At 42.3% G+C, this 20,198-nt stretch overlaps 1 protein-coding gene across 1 annotated transcript in view; it reads left to right on the top strand.

The window, feature by feature from the left end:
• The window catches only part of ELK3 (ETS transcription factor ELK3), a 37,938-nt gene that overhangs the window by 8,528 nt on the left and 9,212 nt on the right, over positions 1-20,198 (top strand). Inside the window, exons 2-3 of the mRNA XM_051644072.1 lie at positions 8,597-8,805; positions 18,061-18,855. Of these exons, the coding sequence (XP_051500032.1) occupies positions 8,599-8,805; positions 18,061-18,855 (1,002 nt within the window). The 5' untranslated portion in view covers positions 8,597-8,598. The remainder of the gene's footprint in view (positions 1-8,596; positions 8,806-18,060; positions 18,856-20,198) is intronic.

The following is a 20,198-nucleotide window of genomic DNA, read 5'->3' as shown; positions in this document are numbered from 1 at the left end:
AGACAGTTGATAGTATTTATACTCTATTTAAAATGTTAGGGGCACTAGCTTAAGTTACAAAGTATAGGGTTTGCTGTTACAAAATTGGAAATTTTAGTACTTCAGTTTAAGAAGGGAGTGCAGGTAAGGAAAAAGCATTTACATTTGGGAGTAATAATTGCTTGGTATGTCAGGTAAACTTTCAGGATAGCCACTGTTCCTGAAGGCTGTATCCTCTGTCCTCTTCAGCGACTTGTTTTGTTTTCATGCATATATTCTCTGAATTTATCAAAGGGACCATTAGAAATTTTATATAGGACAGCCAAATAATCGTGATCTGTGTCCTACTGATGCCGACAAAAATGTAAGAGAAAGTCATACAGGAAAAATAAACATACAGGGCTGACTTTGAAAGCAGAAGTCCCTGGGCTTGCAGTGTAGCACACTGCCAGCATGCCACAGATGTGCACCACATGAGCAGACAGAGAGTGGACTGAGGAGCCTGCATTCATTTTACATCTGTCCCAAGGTGAACGGTTGGAGCCATTATGGATTTATGTAGTTTGGTTTCCAGCTAGCTTTAGAATTAGCTGAGCAGGTTGTTTTTTTAAGCCTTTCACAGGGAGGCAAATAGCCATATTCCCTCCTGCTCAGGGAGGGAATCCAGTTGGATTAGAAGTGTTCTTAAGCTGTGTCCTTATGGAGAATCTGAAAACACTCGTATTTTAGAGGCGGTGTCATCACACCTCTGCTTGGCAGGTGACCAGTCCTTTGTTGTGTTTGGAGGTTGCAGAACTTTCTTCCTTTGGACATCTGCCTCAGCCCTTCTTTGACTCAGTTAAAAAAATGAAAGACTGCAAACATTGTATTACCAAATGTACCTACTGGAAGCATTACTGGACATGTGTGTGAGTGCTTTCTTTTCTGCGGTGGAACGTGATGTTTTCCTGTAATATTTTGCTAGATCTTGCTGCTGTCTCTTCAGTGTTGATCTTAACAACAGGACTCTGTTTATTATTTTAAACGAGCTGGGCCAGAACAGTGGGTATTCTTGCTGGAGAAAGAGAACCTGTAAATTATTACTGTAATAAACTTTTAAAATTAGGATATAGTGGTAAGAGAAGACTATTATGCAGGAGTGGCAAAGAAGACATACCTTATGTGACTCTCTTAAGTACACAGGCCAGAAAAACCCTCTGTATTTTTTTGGCACATCCTTAAACCAGTCTGGATTTATGTGTCAGTATTACTGTAGTTTTGCAGCAAATCAGAACTTGTGTGCTGGTGCACTCGGTAACTTTTTCTAATGTTTCCACTGGGTGGTGCTGCAGGAATTCCTTTCATTTTTTTTTTTTTTAAAATTTTTTTTTTCACTTGAATCTGCATTTCCCAGAAAGACGCCTCTAAAATATAATAGGAGGAAGTCCTGATTTAGAAAGTTTTTGCAGTTTCAACACAATGGAAGAACTCGGAGGATGCTCTGGCAGGAAATGTCCTGGTTTCTGGATGTGGAAAAATTACCAGGATTCTGTATCATGTACACAGTTCCCCAAAGTGCCCTGGGTACGGATTGCACCATTAGTTTGATTTATTACCTTTAACAGAGAAAGTTCTGCATCAAGTTAAAACACTTAGTTGGGAGCTTATTTTTTCAAGGCCAGTTAAATTAGCAGTAAGATTTCCTTTGATGAGTGTTTGAAAACTTTCTGAGTAAACAAAATGATATTTGTTTTTCCTCCTTTCTGGTAGAATTACTAACTTTTCACCAACCACATCCTATTTATCACCCTTGAAGCATCTCTGTTGAGAAATAAAGTGTGAGGACTGACTCAGACTTTGCCTTGTTCTTTCAGATGTTTCTGAGCAAACATTTGGGCAGATTTGGCAGTTGTCTTTAACCTCTCATGATATACTCATCATTATACGGATGAATTTTCAGTGGAAAATGTTATGGCTGACTGAGTCTTTGATTATTCTAGAGAATTTTCTTTTTTAGATCAGGACCCTTTTGCTTCTGTAGTCAAATGCACAACAAGTGTGCTTCTGTTTTTTTTTTTATAGAAACTAAAGTGTAAAATAAAAATAATCCTAGAGGATTTGTAAGCTGTTCAACTTTCTGTACAGACATTCACTTTAGAACTATGTTAAAAATGTATGCAGCTGAAATAGATAGAGACGGCTTTATTCCGTATTTTTCTCTAAATATACTTTTTGATATTTGTTGTTATGGAATGGAATTGTTTTGTAATTTCCAACAAAAGTTTTTAAAAGCTCACATAACTCTTTGTTTTATAAGTGTGAATATACTTTAAAAACAAGTATGGTTTAGCAAAATCTCAGTTTCTAGGGTGGAGAAGCAGTGGTTAAAAACTAATCACAAAACAGTCATATTCTTTCACATGTTATTGCAGCAGTCATCTCAAGGGTTAAAATGAACCTGAGACACTTAGAAAAATAAAACCAGAGCTGCTATTACAAACTGGGACAGATGTAGGAGGCCAGGTTTCCTGTGGCCCATTTTCCAGTTTCCTGGCTGCAACCTGCAGAAATAAAGGAAGCCGAATGCTAAAGTGAATGAGAAGCTAACAATGCCCCACGTCACGCTGCTCAGCGAAATGTGCTGTTGGCCAGAATCAGGATACAAAAGCAGTAAGTAAATGGACGTACAAAAAATACACACATGTTCTTCAGAGTAGTTGAAAAGGGGTAAAAAAAAAAAAAGGCATCTGTTACACAGAAATGCTTCGTGCGTGCAAAAGCACACACTTTCCTGTAAGGGAAATGTACGTGGAGGTGTGCGCCTGCTGTGGTGGGGCATAGGAAAAGGAGCTGAATCTTTTGCAGCTGCTTTGGCTACGGAACGAATCAGCAGTTTCTTGATACACTAAGGGAAATTAATTTCCCTGCCCTGACTCTGCCTTTTAATCCTTCTCATGTATGTCTGATCACTGTCTCTCAGTGACTGCCGATAGTGCATAATTCTGGCTAACACCTTTTATGTCTTCCTGATTTAATTGGTCTCCAGCTGATTTTTTCAGCCTCTGCACTTCCCAGCTAGTCTGTCCCACTCAGTTGTCCCTCCTCTGCCCCAAGTCCCATGGCCTGGTTTATAGCTTAGAGTCCCAGATGTTCCTCTGTGGACCCTCTAAAGCAACAATGGGTTGGTTTTGATCCTGATGCCTGGAGGGATTCCTAGTTTGAGCCTTCAGAACTTGGTCGTGTTGATTGTCCAGGACCAGCAGTATATATATGCCTTTATTTTAGAAAGGCTGTGGGGGAGCTAACATAGAGGAGGAAGAATGCAGGTAGGAAACCTGGAGCATGTGGGAGAATGGAAGATGAGAAAACAGCTGTAACATAGTTGGTATGGAAGCTAAGGATGTCTGCAGAGGTTCTGAATGATACAGAGCTGCTTTCCAGCTTTCTGCCTTTTTATTCAAGCTTTTCCTATACAAGAGTCCTACAAAACTTAATGCCCCAAAGGGTACCCTACTTACCTCACAGCCCATGTCATAAATCTTTCTGCTACTGAGATTTTTATTCAGCTGGCTTTGTCTCTGAGCTTCCTGGTTTTTTGCTGTCTGGATTTAAGATGGCTTGCTTATTTGTTTTATTTTGCCCATGGAATTTCTGCATGTATTGGTAAATAAACAAATAAAAGGGAATGTAGCTCATCAGCAGGTGTATTTATACATCTTAACTCTTTCTAGTGTAACTTGCATAATGTTTTCACAATGCTTGCTTATGCTGGTAGAAGTCAGACTCCATACACCAAGGGAGAGCCAGTGTTTGGCATTTGGGCCCCTCACGTAAGAGAGAAATTTGTGCCACCCTCTTTACAGGAAGATTGTCTCTCAGATGTGATGCTTTGCCCTGTGGATACCTCTGACCTTTTCTGTTAGTCTCTTCAGGGAGAAGAGACTATGGTGTTGAATTTGCTGCTGCTCCAAGTGTAGGCAGATCCGCAAGTCCCTTAATTTGGCTGAAATCAACAGGAGCAGTAGTATCAGCACAGATACCCTGAGTTGCCTCCTTCCCACATCAGTCCTGAACTTAAAATCTGATGTGTGTAATCACGTTGTGTGAGACTGATCCTGCAGTTGGTAGGTTTTGTATGGAGGGACACACATATAAATTGTTAATGCAGAGGGTGTTGGTGGGGTTACTGTCACAGTTGCCTGAGAAATGGACTTGTGGAAAACTTGGTCCTGAAATATCCCTTTGCTGTCTAATGTAGCATTTCCAAGCATCATTCCTTATAGCTGTGCCAGTGATTATTTGCATCAGTGGTAGTGGAACTGATCACAAAGTAAAATTACTAGGCTACTTAGGTCAGGTCAACCTAGCAAATTTTGTTTCATGGCTTAGAAGATACCTTTGACTGACAAATGCATTGCATAAATACTTAAAAAAATGGCAAGATGGCAAACCTACGTGTTAATGGATGAAAAAAATGACTTTTTTTGTCTCTGTGAATTTTGATTAGGCTTTCCATGACACTGAATGAATGTTTCTTACATAGGTTGCTTGTCTCATTCTGGACCGTAGATGGATGTCACTATCTAAATAAGTGATTTTTTTAAAAACTATTTTTCTTCTAGTCCATGTAATTCAGTATATGGTTCCGTGTATTATCTATTGCCCAGCATTCAAATCCTGTACTGAGCACAGCAGTGACAGGAATATTTATTATTACTATTTAATATTAATAAAGTATGCCTGGTAGGAAGTGATCACATCCTAACACCCATTTCTGTCAAATGAAGGCAAGACATTGAATTCCCTTCGAGTCAATAAGAATTCAAAAGAATAAAAAAACCACAACATTTTCTTTATGTATTTTCTAAGATTTCTGTCTCCTCCCAATAATAGTTTATAATAACTTTTAATACAGGTAGCACATTTTTTTGTTACATAACATGTCTTTTAATTTGTCTGCCATGTGATTCTTTTGCACCACCACTCAAATGAGGCACAAGTTAAGGCTTAGTATGATGTGGGGCGACTTTGTCCTCCCGAGAGGATGGTTAATACTTTGTGAAGCCCCAAAATGGTGCTCACAGAGAAAAGGCAAGTTAATACTTCTGGTGACCTGGTTGGAAATGAAATTTTTGCATCAGTTTAAAAATCCAGCCACTGCAGGATCTTAGATTTCTACAGTTCCCCGCAAATCACATTTTAAGAGAACGGAAATGAGATGCAAAGTTTAAGACCAGTTCACCAAATTAAAGGTTTTAATCACCGTGTATGCTGAGCACAGGGCTCCTGTTGAAGGTACTTAAAGCTGTGAATAGTTCCAGTGCAACTGAAACCTCAAGTTGGGTACTTGGAAGAACAGGACTGTACAACTAATGATCAGCTGAAAATGTAATTTGCATGATTTGCCTCATGTAGGAATCATACATACAGTTGTTGCACAAGCAGTATGGGAAGATTTATACAGGAACTCCATGGCAGATGGAGGGATGGAGTACAATGCAGCACTGAGCTGCTTTAATCTCTTTTCTGTATGGGCAGACTTGGGTCATATCCAGTAGAAGATTTATGCACATACCAATTAAGCACATTGATGCTGAATTCTGAGGTGAGCAGGTCCTCTGTAATGCCTGTTCAGTGCTAAGCACTTGAAGAGCTGATGTGAAGGCAAGCAGAGTGCTGAGGAGCTGCCTAAATCTAATCCCACCACAGCCATCTGCCCTGGAGCCAGCACCTCAAGTGCCCCCTGCAGATTACATGTGTATCTCAGATGCTTGAAGAACTAACTGGTCACCAAGAACTGAACCACTTTGAAAAAGGTGGCAGTAACTTCTGATGTAAAAACCTAATGGAAGTCACTTCTCCTTAGTCACTGGGACAGATGGGGAGGAGTGGGTTCTCCCAAAGGATGTTCTCACCCAGGCTTGCACTTTTTGTGCATTTTACATTATACCTCTGGCTGAGTCACCATGAAGCCCACACTCCATAGATAAAATGGAATCAAAACTATTGACATTTTACAAATTATAAGCATCAGAAAACAGGTTCATAACGAGAAGTGTAGTGCAATGTTACCCTGGGAGTGTTCTTGCCTAATGACATAGGAGTGGAGTTTGTACTGGTGCTTCCATAACTCTCTTCCATCTTTAATTTCCTCAGCTGAAGTTCTACTGACACATCTTTCTAGTGTGGGACACCTATGCTTATTTTAATAGTTTTGCTGAAAGATATTTTTAAGTTACAATTTTCCAGAGAAAAAAAAAAGTGCTATTTGTGATTTCTTGTGGGGAAGAATTGTATGATACAATCTGAAATTATGTATACAGTATCACTGTATAATACCTGATGTACAGAAAGGTTATTTTTAAGTAATATGGCTGTATATACCTACACGTTTTGTAAAGTAAATTGCAAAATTTATAAATATTAGTTTAAAAGTATGTATATATGATGCCAGATTAATAGGGATGCTTTATTAGCTGTCTCTTAAAGATGTTAATACTTGCACAGATGGTGTTGTGTAAAGGAGCTTTTAACTGTAAAGTGAGTATAAAAGTTTCACGTATATTAAATCCTCTATACATTTTTTCTTACCTAGCGCTACGTGGAAAAGGACTTGTACAAAGTGATAAGAAAAGCAGTGAAGCAAATGCAAACCTTTGAAAGGGGCAAATGATCCGTGTAGGCAGCTCTGTCTCCAGGATAGCTGACAGTCCTGAAGCCTCTGCTGGCTGCTGAAGGTGCTGTCTAGGGACCGTGTCACACAGCTGGGTTGCCAGGGATGGGTATTTTTGTCCTTGTCATTCAGAGTGGATTCTCAGTTAATTAGAGAAATGGCACTTTTGCAGGGATAATAAAACCATCGTTAATTCTGCAAGCCCTTCTTTGGCCAGTGCATTTAGAAATTATTTGGACCAAAGTAGAGCACCAAATTCTGTTTCCCTGTGAACCTACTGACAGCAGCGTTCACTAGTGTCTTTAACTTGCCTTCAGTCTAGTGAGGCTTATGCCATTCATTTTCCTTTCTACTAATCAAGCTTATGCAGCATATTTTGCTTTTTAACTACCGTGTTGTCAAGAGAGGCATATAGCAGCGTCTAGTAAATTAGTAGGACAAAAGAACCAGGATTTCCTTCGTGCTGGGGCCGACTTGAAGAGGCAAACCTTCCCTCGGGCGCCTGGTGCGCTGTTCTGTGTGGTGGATGGTTGGGAGCCTCGTGCCCTCTTGTGGCCAACACACCAAGGGAAACCTCCTCAGGGTGGAAGCCTGGGAGAGGCTGGCCCTGTCATCTGTTAGGACACAATCAGTAATCTGTTTGGAAACAAAATGAGCAAGGAGGTTAAAAATCATCAGCTTGTTTAGGTACAGACAAGAATATCCATTGTTGCGTGTACAAAGATAAGCCAGGTAATAATTTGCCCCATTGGCACCACAGTCAGTTAACCCAGTAATACTGGCATCCTTAAATCTGTGTTAGTTAGACATAACATGTCAAAATTAAATATAAGAAGAGGTCAAGAAAAAATTACTTGATACAGTGTTAACATGCTAAGGCTGCCTATGTTGTTGAAATTGGGGGAAAATCTCATTTTGTAGTTCTTTAAACTTGAAAAGGTTTAAAATGTCAACTTTAGCTATATCTTCATTACAATAATAAATTGTCTTCAGTGGTAATGCTCCCAAGTTTTAAGTTGTGCGTATGCTTGTGCAGAGTTGTGATACAGTCATTCTTAAGTTTGTCTTTCTATTTCAGTGCCTGAAATAAGGTTTATTCTGTGGCGGGCTCAGTAGCACGGGCAGTTAGAAGAGAAAAAAAATATGCCAACAACCTTTAGCAGAGAAATCATATTCAAACAACCTTAGAAGTGAGACTTGGGCACTGTTAGAAATATTCCTAGTTTTCAGTCGTACATACGATGTTGAAAGGAAAGATCCCTGTTAGCAAAGGGTTCAGCGTGAACATTGCTTACTTTACTGTGCTTAAGTGTACTGAATTTTCAGCATTTCTGCAAAATAGATAATATCTTTTGAGCTATTTGAATTGGCAAACAGAAGCAGCAAGAGCTTTTTCAGGCCTTGGAAGAAAGAATATAGACAAAGGCTGTATGACACCAGGATGGCACATGTGGGTGGTAGGAGGAGGAGAGAGCATGGTTTCTGGTCTTCTAACCAAGGACAACTGCTCTGCTCTTCCCTTTTCCTCCCTGTCTTTACAGTGACATATCTGAACAAGTTCAGTATGCTTCTCGTGATAGTAAGCAGTAATTTTTCAGTTCATTTAAGTGGACCGTTGCATCAAGTGTTTTTTTCCCCCCTATATGTTCCTTTGAAGGGTGGTTGCATACATTGAAGATGCCAACTGGAGATGACCCTGTAAGATGTGAATTACATGGGCAGTGCTTTTCTTAATACTTACCCTGTTTTATGTGTCCCTTCAGAAAAGAGGAGTGGAAAAAATACTGAAATGGGAGTGTGAGACCTGTAGGTCTAGTGCATGTGTGGTTGTAAATGGTACAGTAGCTTCCTCTGCTTAATTACTTAGGATGACTCCTACACAGACCTTATTACTGAAATGAGCTTTGGGTGGAACACCTGCTCCCCAATGTTTTTCACACTGTTGCTCTCCTTTGTCCCTTGTAGGTATGGAGAGTGCAATCACACTGTGGCAGTTCCTTTTGCAGTTGCTGCTAGACCAGAAACATGAGCACCTGATTTGCTGGACGTCTAATGATGGAGAATTCAAGCTACTCAAGGCAGAAGAAGTGGCTAAGCTGTGGGGACTCAGAAAAAACAAAACTAATATGAATTATGACAAGCTGAGCCGAGCGCTCAGATACTATTATGACAAGGTAAATTTTGTTATTCTCATGCAGACTAAGAAAATAGAAACACTACCATGTAATATTTCACCTCTATGTGGGAGCTATTCAACTGTTCCTCTAAATAGTTTTTACAGTAGACAACAGTATTGAAAGCAATCCCAGTGGAGGTAAGAGGGCAGCTAAAAGATGCGCAGGAAAACACTGCATATTCCATTTCCTGAGGAGGGGAGGTTTTGACCTAGGCTTACACTTACTGATGCTTTCATGTCTTTATGCATTTGGCTACCCAATATTTTCTGTAGCTTTTGACAACAATAAAATAACTGTTGATAACGGAGAACTGTTTGATTATTGCAGCCTGCATAGGATCTTCTGGAATACAGGGAGGTGGTAGAAAGCAGTGATGCTGTGAGGCAGCAGGCAGGTGGGCAGCTTTACCAGCAGGTTAGCACTGATGGCAGAACATGGAAAAACACCCACACAAACAACCCCGCAGCACAGAGGGCGGGGTTGAGTTTTCACAGTTTTCTTGGGACACGTCTTTTGGACTGTAGATCCTGTTGGTCAGTGTTTTAGCTAGTCTTGCCTGAGCTTTCTGGTAAATCTTTTCTGCAATTATATTGGGTCCTAATTTATTAGCTAGAATAACTTGTTGAACACAGTAATTGGAATTATTTAGATCGCTCAATTCGCTTCTGATTTTCAGACATCATGAGCTTGCCCACAATCTAGAAGAGGTCAGTAGAGGTTACTGGTAACTAGCACCTCTGAAGATAATTTTCCTGCGGTATAGTAGGAGTTCATAAGATCACTGTCACTCTCACGAAACAATCCTTGACTTTGACATTTAGTCCTTGGTCTTATTCTTCAGCATGAAGCAAGGTGGCAACAACACAACAGAGAATGGAAAAATGAGAACAGAAAGTAACCAGGGTATGTATTAGATTGCTGTAACAGAAAGGCATTTGAAGGGATTGTCTCAAGATGTGTAAAGATACTAGAAGGAAAAAACTGTTGAACACAAATATGGAGGTGCTAAAATACTTTGTATATTCACCTTTCTCAATTTTAGTCTCCAACAAATCCAAGGAATTTCCAAATTGTTTCTCTAGCATTTTTTTGGATGTACATTATATTGTTTTTATTAATTAATATTCAGTCTTTTCGGGATTAGTTTCCCTTCAATGGGTTTTTTTAACAATATGTCTAAATTAAAAGGTTTTACTATTTCCTATGTTATTGAAGATTAAATGTTAAAAAGAAAGACGGTTATAGATTTTGTATATTAAAAAGAAAGACTGCATAGCCATTCTTAGTGCTCTGTTTTCATCTTGATTTTCAGAAAAGGCAGTGAGATGTGATCATACGGTGAGTAACCCCAGTGCTCAGCACAGTAATAGCATGCTGGCTGCCTGCACAAGGCAGAAATCTATGCTGAACTGAGCTCAGGGTACTGTTGTCATGTATTATTTGTAGTGCACTAATTCTTCAACAGCACAGTGGAGCTGGGTGCTATGCAGCCAGTCTAACATAGCGGGCAAAAACCATAATGACTGCAAATTAACTGTGCACAGTCTGATGAGCAGACTTTTCATTACTCACCTTGGAAATTGGAAGGACTCTTGTACTGTGAGAAATTTTTTCGTTTCAGATTTAGAGCTGGAAGTTCTGCAAAGAAATGTTTTTAGTATTTTGTCCACTAGAAGTCAGATTTTTCCATTTGATGTTTCAAAGGTGGCCTGACTGAGAAGGCACAAAAGGATTCAGAGAGGACAGTACAACTGCTGTTCCAAGCAATTGGTGTGATGAATTCCCCTTCACTATGTGCTAAAAAGGCTTCTGCTCAGCATGGGGGAGCTGTCTTCATTATATGACTCCAACCCTTCTGATTATAATAAACATGACTGGGATCAATGGAGACAGAGCACCTGCTGGTGAATCAACAGCATATCCAGGCAGAGCCCAAATACACAGTTAGTGATTGAATAGATATGGCCTAAAAACGGGAGATGAAATATTTGTAGCACTTGGCATTTGAGATCTATCTGATCTCTTCAAATCAATGGAGTATAATGGCTCCTTACTTGAGGCTCTCTTTCTTCTTTTATCCCTTATCCTTTCTTTTTTTACCTTTGTACTGTTTTCAGTTGCCCCCATAGCACACGCACACTGTCACCTGTTTTGTCTCTGCTCACACAGCATCTGCCAGAGGAGTGGCTGTAGAGTTTCTTCATGGGGCTCTGGCTGAGGTGATTGCTTGCTGTTCTTGACAGCTGCTGTCTTGGCCTGTGTGCTCTCTTCTGCCTGCTAATTTTATCTAGGTGTGGCACAAAGATTTTTGCTGTTTTCCAGTTAATGGAAAGAAGAAGAAGTTCTTTTTTCTCCATCTATTGTGGTCAGGGTTTGAGCCACAAACCAAAATCATGGCTATTGCTATTAAAATTGAGGGAGTGATTCCTTTAGCAGAAAACAGTGGGAGGTTCTTATTTACTGTGTGAGTGTGGTGTGTTGTGTCCTGTTGGTTTCCAGGCAGTGAAGGAAGGCAGATTATTGGGGGTACAGAGGGGCAGGGGAACTTGCTTCAGGTTTTGAAGTGTGAGAGATACTGGCATAAGATAGCAGATAATGAAACCTAGTAGGCTGGAACGGGGTGCTTAGCAGTGGGTTCAGACCTAAACCTTTCCTAAAGCCTTCAGTTCAGTCTATGCTGCATAGCACAGAAAGGGAAGAAGTTGAGGAGGGAAGGAAAGGCTCCTTGGCATTCTTCTTTCCCACTGCAAAGCAGAAAGGGAAGGGCTGGTGAGGTGAAAGAGCCTCTCTCAGACTTTTGCACTCCTCTCCTGTGGACTATTCACACATTCATGGGATAAACCAAGAGCAGTCTGGACCCTGAGGTAGCCTGAAGGAGTCTTCTGAGATTCTTGTCCCTTCCCTTGATCTTGGTAGTGATGGATGTGTTGGCAGCTGAGTGTGCTGGAGCAAATGGGATAAACATTGGGCTGCAGGCTGGAGAGTGGCAGCAGGAAAGGTGAGAGGTGGAACTCTGGATGAGGCTTAGTCTGGGTTGTGCAATTATCAACAGGGATTCTCTTCCTATAACCCAAATGATCTGGCAGCATGTGAGTTGGAGGCAAAGGGCCTAATCTCTAAAAGAGATTTTTTAGAAAAGATGGTGGCACATGGGCTGGGCCTTCCTTTCTTGGACTGCCCTCTGCTGCTACTGCAGACAGCTGACACTAACTGAGCTACTGCTTCATGGTTTGTCTTTGAAATTATTCACCGTGGAGAAATAAAAACTGATCACTGGATAAATGGAGGTTTATGAGCTCTGCCGTTTTGCTTGGGGGAAACATTGGCTTGTTAAAATTCATCATCTGATTCATCTGAACTTAAAAGTAAATTAATTCCAGTACTGGAGAAAAATAAGACAATTAGGACAAGTTCCTTAGCCTGGCTTTGAAAGCAAGCATGACATGCTGTTGAGGCTGATGGCTGGATTTATGTCAAATTCACATATAAAGCACCCCAGGAAATTTAGCATGTGGCATGTCTTGATTGTAATTCACTACCATTATTCTGGTTGCTAAAGGTTTGTAGATAATCTGAAGACTTTCCATTTCCTGTTCCATTTGTTTCTGAAATTTCCCTCCCTGCTTTTTATCTAATGGATTTTCCCGGTTGAGCAGCAGAAGAGATGACAGATAGCACTGAGGAAAAGTATCCTGCACTCTCTCTACCTACAGCTTGAGCATGTCCATCATATCACATGCCTCTGTAGGCCAGAAATGTCTTGTAATGCTTTGAGGCAAGGAAACCCTTCACATCTATTCCCACGCAGAGCACTTTAGCTTGATGTGTAGAACTGAAATATCTGTGTAAGTAGGATTAGTAGGTTTCTTTTTGTTGAAGTTGCCCAGTTACTTTGTTTTTCTGATAGCTGTATTGTGGAAGCCTCCAGGGGTTTCAGGACTACTAAAGGTTACCATGAATATTTCAAAATGACACCACAAGAGGGAAGCTAGTGTGTTTTCCCCATGAGGGTTTTGTTTTGTTTTTTTTTTCTTGAGGGAAGGAGGACAAATCCAGGAAATGACATGCAAACGCGGACATTAATAGGATGTAACAGTTGTGAAAGTCAAGCCCTCAGAAGCTAGGAAATGCAAGAATCACAGTTCCCTGGGAGACCCTAATGTTTGCATGAATTATGCTGCATCTTTAATTACACAGTCACATACTTTTGTGATGAGCTATTCAGAATTTTTGCATCCTCTCCAAACAGTGTGTGGCCCCAGACTTTACTCAGTGAGGGCTATTCAATCAGTCTTCTAAAGACAGGATAGATAATTTTTGTTGCAGTCAGTGGCTGCCCACTTGTTTAGATGGGTTGGCAGTATGATTTGTAGTATATAAATAATACGAGCTTTATTGTGCTTTGATTCAGTGCAGGGGACAGAGCTTCTTAGGTGCTCTTAGGATTCAGAAGTGCCCATGGCATTCCCTCTCCTCCCATAACAGGTGAGACACAGTAGCCTGGTTACTAGTTCCTATTTTTAATGCCCAAGTGTGGGTGGCAGCGTGAAAGTATTGTCTTGGGAAGAGGGTCCCTTGCTTGGTCTGCTTACAGAATTTCAGGATATACAGTGAGAATGGAAACTATTATTTTACTTATGAGAAGGTCTTAAGAGCTCTTGAGTTACCTTAGGGGAAATGGAATGTGACAATGAAACAATAGCAGTATGAAGCATTAGAAAAGAGCTTTGCAGAGAAATGTATGAAGCTTCTTTCAAGGGTGATGTGTGGAAGTCAAGGATTTGCTTGTCTGAAGTGGCATAAAAGCGGTTATTGAGTGATCCCCTTATGGAAGGATGGGAGCAAAGAATTTGATACTGAGAGGTGGTGGGTAGAGGAGGAAACTGAAGAACCCCCCCAAAAGGAGTGACAAGTAGTTCATGTTTGATGTGAGAGAAAAGAGATGCCCAGTGAACTGCAGCAGAGAGACCAGAGCACCTGGCCGAAGGGTGCCAGTGAGAGGAATGGCCTTTGCCTTCCAGATGGAGGTGGGTGAGGGAAGGCTGAAATCCAGCTAAATGAGAGCCTTGCACTTCCAGCGGTCACTACAGGTGCATGATCTGGTGGCATCTGTGCTTCCATCAAAATTTCCACAAAATGTAGCTTCTACACACACAGTATATTGAGCATAAGGGCATAAAATATGATGTTAGCAGAATCTGCCTGCCTGCATGTGCTGATGTGGACACACTCCATTGTCTGGAGCAAGCCATGCAGCTACAGGTACCTTCTGCCAGCTTGTGTGCTTCAGTCATTGGGGTGTAAGCAGCCCTCTCTCTGTGTAGACTTCCCAATAGCTGGAGGCTGCTTGTCTCCCTCCTCATACAGTCCTGTGAGGAATCTGTGGTCTAAGTGTCCCTACATGTGTTGCATCCCTCAGTACTCTTTGAGCCAAGGAAGCAGCAACACATCCAAATGGGAGTTAAGTGCAGCAGCTACAGCTCTGGTCCTTTTCCATTTTTTACCAAGCAGGGATGTTTATTACCTATGGACAAGTCAATCCTGTTCTGCTGTAAATTTTGAGATCTCAGGCACCCTGATTATAGGTGACTTTCTGGGAGAAGGAAGAAACTCCCAATCTGGTCTTCCTGCCCCTGAGGCCCCCCATTGGTCTGAAGTTCAGCTAGGGACTGTCTCCCATTTCCTAGCTTAATGTCTGAGTGGCTCCTGCAGCTAACAGGTTTGAGTCAAGCCACTAAAATCTTTGTGTCACACTGGCAGTGTAGGTACCCCTTAGCTCTTAGTGGCTCAAAACAGGGAGTAGGAGTCAGAGCTGACAAAAAACATGATAGAAGAAGCAAAGTCTGAGTTGCACCAATGTGCAGGAGAACTTCTGAGGGGAAAGAAGAAAATGGAAAGAAGCACAGAGGTCATGTGCTGTTGAGGTGGTGAAACAGCTCCTGTGTATTTTGGGAGGGCTTCCAAAAGTAGTAGTGCATATGCTTAGTTGACACCCCACACCCTCCCCTTGGCCCAACCACTTTATATCCTGGTTTAAGCTGCAGGGGGAACCAGGCCACCGAGGTTTGGGCTTCTAGCTCAGCCAGCTGGTCTGTGAAGGACAAGGGGAGAGACCCATCCCTCCAGCTGGTGATTCAGAGCCCTGGGGTAAGGCTGTTCTAGGAGTTCATCCCCTGCAGTGATGCGGAAGCCTGAGCTGCGGGGGCTGGAGCGGGGGTGCGGCGCTGCGCCCGGTTCCTGCCGGCAGCTTCCGAAGCGCTTTGCAGAGGGGGGTGGTCGCGTTGGGTGGGTTCACTGTTCAGAGACCGTGGCTGGAGGAGGGGAAGTGTAAAGTGCTCAGCTGATGAAACCAGTCAAGAAGCCCACAGAAGAGGGGCATTCCCAGCTCCCTGCCCACTTCCCAAATGTTAGAGAGTGCTGTCTCTTAATGAGATTTTTATTTCTTTATTTTTTCAAAGCTGTTGGACTGGTGCCCCTGCTGCTGGCCCACCTGCCCGTGTCTCCTCCCCAGCAGCTGCCTTGGCTCAGCAGGCGCCTTCCCCAGCAGCAGCCCCGGTGGCTCTCATGGCAGGCCTGCTCAGGAGGGAATTTACCTAGGCATTCCAAACAGCAAGAAGAAGAAGGCTAAGTGCACTCCCTGTCCTGCTGCCAGGCAAGGGGGCTAGTCTCCCTGCAAGTGCAGCCCTTAATATAAGGAAGCCTTCTTTGCCCTTCCAAAGCGAGGATGGATGGAAAACCCCTCCTTGTCATGCTGCCTGCCACTGTCTGCTCTGGTTTGAACCATCATCTACAGCTCAGAATGATTCTGACAGGTCACTGAAGGTGATGATAAAAATAAGCTGCTTTTTACCTTCACTTCAATTATTTGTCAAAAAAATGTAGAAGTCAGTGGCATTTTGGAGGCACTTAGTTAATTTGCATCTTTATTTTCTTGTGCACGCTTATGTGAAATTTCCTCAGGCTCCACGTTCACGAGAAGCCTGCAGAGTGCTTGAGGGATCTGCCCTTGAATCCTTTTCATCTCCAGTCATCATTAAGTTGGCCTTTGCTGCAGGCTTATGGAGTCAGGGAGCTGCACTGAGAGATCTTAAAATATAACTATATTTAACAGTAACAGAGGAAGTATAAACTCACCAGCCTGTTCAGTTGCTTTTTATAGCAATGTTCCCCTGTTCCAAGCCTTCACAAGTGTAGAAGTGCCACCCTTAAATACATTTCATCCTTTTCAGCTGGGAGTCACGTTTTCCAAGTAGGATCTCAGTTGCCAGTGCTTGATGTAACAATAACTCAGAGCTGCCAGGAGCAGAAGGGAGGTGTTATTTTAAATTTAAAAATATGTATTAAAAAAGAAAACAAAATCCAGTTGAGGTGTTTCTTTTCATATGCAAGTCGCTTGGAGGTTTTTCCCTTTTTCAAGAAGAATGTAATATTGACAGTGCAGAAAAAGTGCATCCATCCAACATTGCACCTAATTAGCATTAAAAAAAATCTAGGCCAAACCCAAAGCCATGGGAATTAAAGCTCATGCAGACTGAGATCCTGTGGGCTAACTATATGTCCTGAACTTTTGGAGGGCAAAAATAGGCAATTCAGGATCCACCAGCTGGATAGGTGTACCTACAGTTCAGGATAGAAGAAGGCAGTTTTGTGCCTTTGGTCTGAGCTTGCTGAATTTAATTCTCCTTGCTGCAGATCCCCATTATCAACGTGGGAAACAGCTTTGTCTGTCTGTTCCATAGCTCCTGACCTGTGAAGCAAAGCTACATCCCAGGGCTCTTTGTAGGATTACTTTTGTATTCAAGAACGTGCCTGAATGAGATGCCACAACAAATGTGAATTACAGAGTGCTCATCTGAAAGACAGAGATGTTCTGATACCCAAGTGCAGGCTTTTCTTTCCCCAAATGAGCCTTGCTTTTCTGACAAGAGTTGTAGTGCAGGCACTGCAAGCACCCAGCACTAGGTAGTGCTCTTACCAGTTTAACAAATGTTTCATCTACTGGTCTCAGAATCTGTAGTAGAATTAAAAACAAAGTTGATTTTTAGCAATATTGTGAATATTTCCATTCCCATATGTACAGCAAAGCAAATGTCAGTCTGCAGGGTCATCAGCTGGAGGTGCAGCAGTCGTGTACTGCACTAAAGGGAAGCTGCTTGGAAAGGGTTTTTCAGGGGTGACTTAATGCTCCATCAGGGGCTTCAAGAAGAGAGAAATCACCCTGGAATTACCAGGAAATATTCATTCTTGTCTTTCACAGCACTCGGCTTAGGTTGGTAAATGTTCCAGTCCTTTTCATAGACCAGGCCAGCCCCTGGTGCCGTGAAGTGCCTCTGTGGAGGAGTTCACATCATGTCCTTGGGGATACCACACATCGTGTTAGAGCAGACAGTGTATTGGGGTTTGCAGTTGGGTTTGCTAGGAAATGGGACCCTCACAAAATATTTCAATTTCAAAGGGAATCTGTTTTTTTCATAAAGGGAACACTTTACAATGGCAAATATGAAAAAAAACCCCACAAACCAAACCCCAAATAGTTCTACAAACCCTAGAGATATTTGGGATTTTTTTTTCAATAATTAATTCCAGTAAGCAGTTAAGACTGATGAAAACCTTCTGCCTGCACCAGTGGGCATCCTGAGCCTAATGCAAACCTGGAGATAGCAAAGGGGATGCAGCAGGACACAAGTACTTTTCCAGCCCATGCAAATTATTGCATTTGTCATGGATGTAGTTCATGACTGTTGAGAGAAGGACACTCACTGTCAGCCTAGGTCAGTCCTTCTGCACATGGTCAGGAAGCGAGGGTAAATGACTGGAGCAGGAGGCTGAGGTTGTTTTGTGCCTTGCAGACATTCCAAGAGTATTTCATACTCAGGGCAGTTGGCAGTTTTGGGAGGCACAAACAAAGGAGTTTGCCTTCACTGTGAAACACAAATGATGACATGGCTCAAGTCTACAAGACAGCAGAATTGTTCTTACTGGAAAAAGAATATTCTCAAGCTACCTCAGAGGAAGCAGGAGGGAAACATCCCATGAGTAGTAATGGTGATTTTCTTAGGCACTTTGAGGAGCAAAGGGGTGGTCTCCCTGGCTGAGCAGAGGTATGGGAATGAGCCGAGGATGAGCAGTGTTATAACCTGCTCAGCTTGAGGAGGGAGCAGTGTCCCTCTACCCTTATGAACCCCCTTATATTTGGTGTACTTAGAGCCTCTAAAATGCTGATCTTTCTAGCATCTGCTTTTGTATTTGCAGAACATCATCAAGAAAGTGATCGGACAAAAATTTGTGTACAAGTTTGTCTCCTTTCCTGAGATTTTAAAAATGGATCCACATGCTGTGGAAATCAGCAGAGAGAGCCTTTTGCTGCAGGACAGCGACTGTAAGATGCCTTCTGAGAGCAGGGATCAGCACAAGCACAGCTTGTCAGCCCTGAAAAGCGCAAGCCGTAATGAATATATCCACTCTGGCCTGTATTCCTCTTTCACTATCAACTCTCTGCAGAACCAGCCAGACCCTTACAAGCCAATCAAAACAGAAAAACTGGAGGAGAAGTCAGAAGGAAACACACCAGTTGAAGAAGTTCGGACCGTTATAAGATTTGTGACAAACAAAACAGACAAACAAGTTATGAGGCCCATGGTGTCGTTGCCTTCCACTTCTGAAACGGCAGCTGCCTCAGCTTTTCTCAGCTCGTCAGTATCAGCAAAATTATCTTCCTTAATGCTACCCAACAGTGCCAGCATTTCATCTCCATCGTCATCTTCCTCCAGGTCGCCATCTCTGTCTCCCACCTCACCCCTCCCTACAGAACACAGGAGCCTCTTTCTTGAGTCCAGTTGCCATGACTCAGATTCCCTTGAGCCTCTGAACCTCTCCTCAGGCTCCAAGGCAAAATCTCCATCTCTTCCCCCAAAGGCTAAAAAACCCAAAGGTCTGGAAATCTCTGCCCCACCTATGGTTCTCTCCAGCACCGACATTGGTTCCATTGCCCTCAACAGCCCCGCACTTCCTTCAGGATCCCTGACTCCAGCTTTCTTCACTGCACAGGTGAGACCTGCCTATCTCCTGTACTCTTGCTTTAACCAGGTGTTCCCTCTCTGTGGCCAAGAGTCTTAGCTCTAAGGGTCTGTCATCAACTGATGGAAAAAACCCCACCGTGTGGGGAAGAGGAAAATATGGCAGAGGTCTGAACAAAGGGTGGAAAGTAGGTTCCTCCTGGAGTTCCTGCGTGAATGGGAAAAGCTATCGCAGTTCACAGGCTGCCTGGAAGGATACTGAGATGGGCAGCTGTTGGTTAACTAGAGTGAATTACTTATCAGTTCAAACCAGCCTCCAGGTCTACAAAACAAGCAGGAAATGGCCAACAAGAAAAACAGGGTTTTGTAGGTCATAACTTGAGCACGTGGGGTGCTTGATTGGAGTTCTCTACTAGATCCGTTCAAGCAGTGTGACCTTTTCATTAGTTTTTTAATATGGGGCAGATGAAGTGGTTTCTAAGACAAGGCTCTTAAGCCAGTTTCAATTTCCAAAGTTTTACAGATCCGTGGAGTACTTGCCAGAGCTTGCTTTCAGCACAGGCCTGCTGAATAACCAGCAGGTTATTTTGTTCTTTTTAATCTCGTATCTGTTGTAATGTCGATGGTGAGTTCTCCTTTTCAAGCAAGTCTATGAGAAAAATCTAGCAGTTCAGAGAAGCAGAAAATCACATTGATCACACACCTGGTGTGTTCATCATTGAGTTTGTTCTTACACTGCCACAGCAAAATGAGACCAAAAAACACAAGAGTAAAATTATCCCAATGGGGAACACCCCCTAGCATTACCCTCTCACCCCAAAATAAAAATTGATGCAAATACTAGCACTGAACGTAACAAACTGAACAGCAAGTAAGTACAAAGGAGTGTGCTACAAGCTCTGGTTTGCCTCAGGCTGTCTAGGGGTCACCTTGTGTACAGAATCCCTGTACCTCTCCACTGTTTGAATAGGTTTTGCACAGATGATGCCTGTAGGCCACTGAGATAAGAGGTTGTGTCACAAAGAAAGAGGATTTTGTGGCCCTTATCTGTCATTTTTGACATTGGAAAGCCTTTAAGTGAAGTTAACATTTAGCAGGAAGGACAGAAGTGTGGCAAACCAAAACTGAGGTGCATTGATAGACTCTCATAACCTCTAACTGTGGTATAACCACAGCAGGTATTTGGCTTCCAGGAAGCAAATCTGACAAATCATAATCAGATGACAACCAGACACAATGACAGTATGAGTTATTACAAGCTTGATTTAATCTACTGCTGTTCCCAAACTCAGTATGAACAGAGATTTCTTTCCTCACTTTGTAATTATTTCTTTGAACACTTAATTTTCTCATTCCTCTATGAACCGGTGTACT

Source organism: Apus apus, chromosome 1, assembly GCF_020740795.1.
Source record: "Apus apus isolate bApuApu2 chromosome 1, bApuApu2.pri.cur, whole genome shotgun sequence".
In the NCBI taxonomy this organism is placed as follows: Eukaryota; Metazoa; Chordata; class Aves; order Apodiformes; family Apodidae; genus Apus; species Apus apus.
Note: the sequence above shows the minus strand (reverse complement) of the source record. Positions and strands in the feature narration are given on the sequence as shown.